General features: G+C 70.3%; 1 protein-coding gene across 1 annotated transcript; it reads left to right on the top strand.

Annotated features, from left to right (window-relative positions):
• Positions 1-1160: 1160 nt before the first annotated feature.
• AMER2 (APC membrane recruitment protein 2) lies at positions 1161-3315 on the top strand. The gene is made up of 3 exons (XM_041767251.1): positions 1161-2075; positions 2364-2572; positions 2651-3315. Exons 1-3 carry the CDS (start codon positions 1256-1258, stop codon positions 3281-3283), a joined length of 1662 nt encoding a protein of 553 aa, XP_041623185.1. The 5' UTR covers positions 1161-1255; the 3' UTR covers positions 3284-3315.
• The last annotated feature ends 6 nt before the right edge of the window (positions 3316-3321 follow it).

Genomic DNA, 3321 nt, shown 5'->3' with positions numbered 1-3321 from the left:
ATGAATATATGTATATGCTTCTCCAAATTTCTTCTTTCATTGCTAATAAACCTTCAGTTAGGGTCAGGAAATTAGGTGTCAAGGTTATAATATTAGCAGTCACCATTGAAGTCAGATTATAGAAAAGATCTCCAGATGGGGCCATTCCCTGGGGCAAGGTTTCCCTTTTGCCCAGATGATGTGGGTCAGAGCAATTGCAGAGACTCCCCGGCACTCAGGGACCCTGCCAGGCTTTTCCCTGTCCCAGAGGGGGCTGCAGGAGGCCCTGGGGATGTGGAAGTGGGGAGGGGGTGGCAGCAGTAGGGATCGGGAGTAAAGCCCATGTCCCGCCCAAGGGAAAAGAAGGCAGACCCTGAACTCCAAGGACCACCTGTGGAGTGGACCTGAGATTCTCAACCTGTGTGTCCTCCCTCCTCCACTCATCCATTGTGATCAAGTGCAGGCTAGACCGTGGCTTCTGTGACCTGAGCCCCAGGACCTGGAGTGTGGGATAAAAGCCACAGTTGCCTCTGAGGACCAGTCACCTTCCACTTCGCAGAACTAACTGCACTTCTTTCCTTGCAGAGAGTTGCTAATTGGTATTCGGCGGCCGGCCGGTGTTCTTGCAGCCAGAATCTGGAACCGCAGTGCTAAGGATTCAGCATCGACCTGGAGACTGTGGCTCCGCAGCGGACAAGCCACAGATGTCAACAGACACGCTCCATGCCTGCTGGGCTTGGTGCCCAAGTGATAAGGACAGACGTGAAAGGCTTGGGAAAGACACAAAGACTTGTCAAGTCCAGGAGAGGCGCCGAGAGCAATGACCATTCTGTGTTGGGGGTGAACGTCTTTGTCCTTTTTATTTTTCATTTTTTATTCATCAATTAATTTGTTCATTATTTTTGTAGGGGGTGGTGGTGGTGGTGGTGGTTTCTGCGATGCCCCACCGGGCTCCTGGAGAGGAGGAGGAACCCGAAGGTGGGCGCGGCGGGCGGGAATCTGCCTTCCATAACGACGGCTCCGGGTTCCGCAGTGGCTGGAGGCTCGGCTGCTGCTCCTGCCCCGCACGCACAGACCCTGCAGCGCCAGGCCGAGCCGGCTCCGAAGTGGGCGAGGGTGTTGCATAAGGCCTGGGCGGGCGGGCGGGAGGCGCGCTCTTAGGCGTGTTTCTGTTGCTGCAGCGGCGGCGCGAGCGGCTCCGGTTGAAGGAGAGCGCGGGTGACAGCGGGCTGGGCGAGCCCGCGCTGACGACAGCGGCGCAGCCCGCTCGGTTTCCATGGAGACGAGCGCGGGCCGCGGCGGCGGCGGCCAGGCTGTCAGCGAGCGCGGCGGCGGCGCGTCCGCGGGGGGCTGCAGGAGGAAGGCGGACGCCGGGGCCGGGACCCTCGCGGCAGACATGGACTCGCACTGTGACTGCGCCGCCGAGACGCCGCCGGCCGCCGAGCAGCCGTCGGGGAGGATTAACAAAGCCGCCTTCAAGCTGTTCAAGAAGAGGAGATCGGGTGGCACCATGCCCAGCATTTTTGGGGTCCGAAACAAAGGGGACGGGAAGGGCGCGGGCCCGGGCCCGGCGGGGCTGGTGCGCAGCCGGACGCACGACGGCCTGGCCGAGGTGCTGGTGCTGGAGAGCGGCAGGAAGGAGGAGCCGCGCGGCGGGGCGGGGGACGGCGGCGGCGGCGGCGGCGGCGGCGGCGGCGGCGGGGGGCGGCCGCGCCCGGGGCCCCCCAGGCCGGCGGGGCCCGGCGCGGGCTCCCTGGCCGGCAGCTCGGTGGCCAAGTCGCACAGCTTCTTCTCCCTGCTGCGCAAGAACGGGCGGCCCGAGAGCGGCCGGGGCGAGCCGGCAGACGCGGGCAAGGCCGGCGGCAAACAAAAGCGAGGGCTCAAGGGGCTGTTCAGCAGCATGCGCTGGCGCAGGAAGGACAAGCGCGCCAAGGCGGAGGCCAAGGGCGAGCGCGCGGCGGCCCCGGGCGGCCTCATCCTGCCCGGCTCGCTCACCGCCAGCCTGGAGTGCGTCAAGGAGGAGGCGCCCGCGCCCGCGCCCGCCCGCGCCCGCCCGCCGGAGCAGCCCAGCGGGGACGCGCCGCCGCGGCCAGCAGGTGAGCTCGCAGGGGGGCAGCCGGCGCCGGCCGGGGGCGCCCAGGAGCCCCGGGCCGCCTCGGAGCCGCGCTCGGGGGAGGCCCGGCCGGCCGGCGGCGCCCGCAGCCCCGGGGACCGCGCCGGCGACTCGGAAGGCGGCGGCGGCGGCGGCGGCGGCGGCGGCGGCGGCTGCGGCGGCCGCGCCCCTGACCCCGGCTCCGTCGACCCGCCCTCAGACCCGTCGGCGGAGCGTATTTGTTTGATGTTTTCTGACGTGACTTCACTGAAAAGCTTTGACTCTCTTACAGGCTGCGGAGATATTATTGCAGACCCCGAGGACGAGGCAGGCCCCGGCTGCGCCCCGCATGGCCCCGGGCCCGGCCAGCCGGGGCCCCCTAGAAAGCCCGGCGGCGTGGTGGCCTACCAAGGAGGAGGCGAGGAGATGGCGAGCCCGGAGGAGCTGGACGACACCTGCCTCCGGGAGTTCTGGGACATGCTGGCCCAGGCCCAGGCCCAGGCCGAGGCCGAGGACCAGGGCGAGGCGCCCCCGGCCCCGCCGGCCCCGCCGGCCCCCCCGGCCCCGCCGGCCCCCCAGGCCCCCCAGGCCCCCCAGGCGGCGGCGGCGGCGGCGGCGGGGGCGGGGGCGGGGGCGGGCGGAGACGCCCGGAGCGCCGAAGGGGCCAGGGACGCGCCCCCGGGCAAGCACAGGAGGCTCGACCGCGGCGCCCCCGAGCCGCAGCCCCCGGACCGGCCCACGCAGCCGCGCACGGAGCCGCCCCCAGCGGCGGCCGCCCCCAGCGGCGACCAGGGCTGCTGGGGGGCCCCGCCCGGGCCCGCGGAGGACGGCTTGGCCGGCGGCCAGCGGCCGGGCGCCCCCCGGCACAGCCCCAGCGGGGACGCGCCCCACGACCCGCGCGCCGGCCCCGCCAGCGACGAGACGCCCGGCCCGGCCCGCCCGAAGCCCGTGTCCCCCGTCGCCACCAGCGGCCCGCTGCGCGCGCCCGGCGGTCTGCCTCTGCCGAAGGACTCCAAGATCCCCATCAGCGTCAAGCACCTCGCGAGCCTCCCGTCCAGCCACCCCGCGGCGCCCCAGCAGCCGGCCCGGAGTGAGGTGCCCAGAACAAAGATCCCAGTTTCCAAGGTGCTGGTCCGCAGGGTCAGCAACCGGGGTTTGGCCGGGACCAGCCTCCGGGCCGCGGCGTGCCACGACAGTGCCAAAAAGTTGTGAGGCCTCCGAAGCCCGGGGGGTGGACCACAGGTCAAGGA

The sequence above is a fragment of the Vulpes lagopus genome, chromosome 8, assembly GCF_018345385.1.
Source record: "Vulpes lagopus strain Blue_001 chromosome 8, ASM1834538v1, whole genome shotgun sequence".
Lineage (NCBI taxonomy): Eukaryota > Metazoa > Chordata > Mammalia > Carnivora > Canidae > Vulpes > Vulpes lagopus.
The sequence above is the reverse complement of the archived record's forward strand: the minus strand, read 5'-3'. Positions and strand labels throughout refer to the sequence as shown.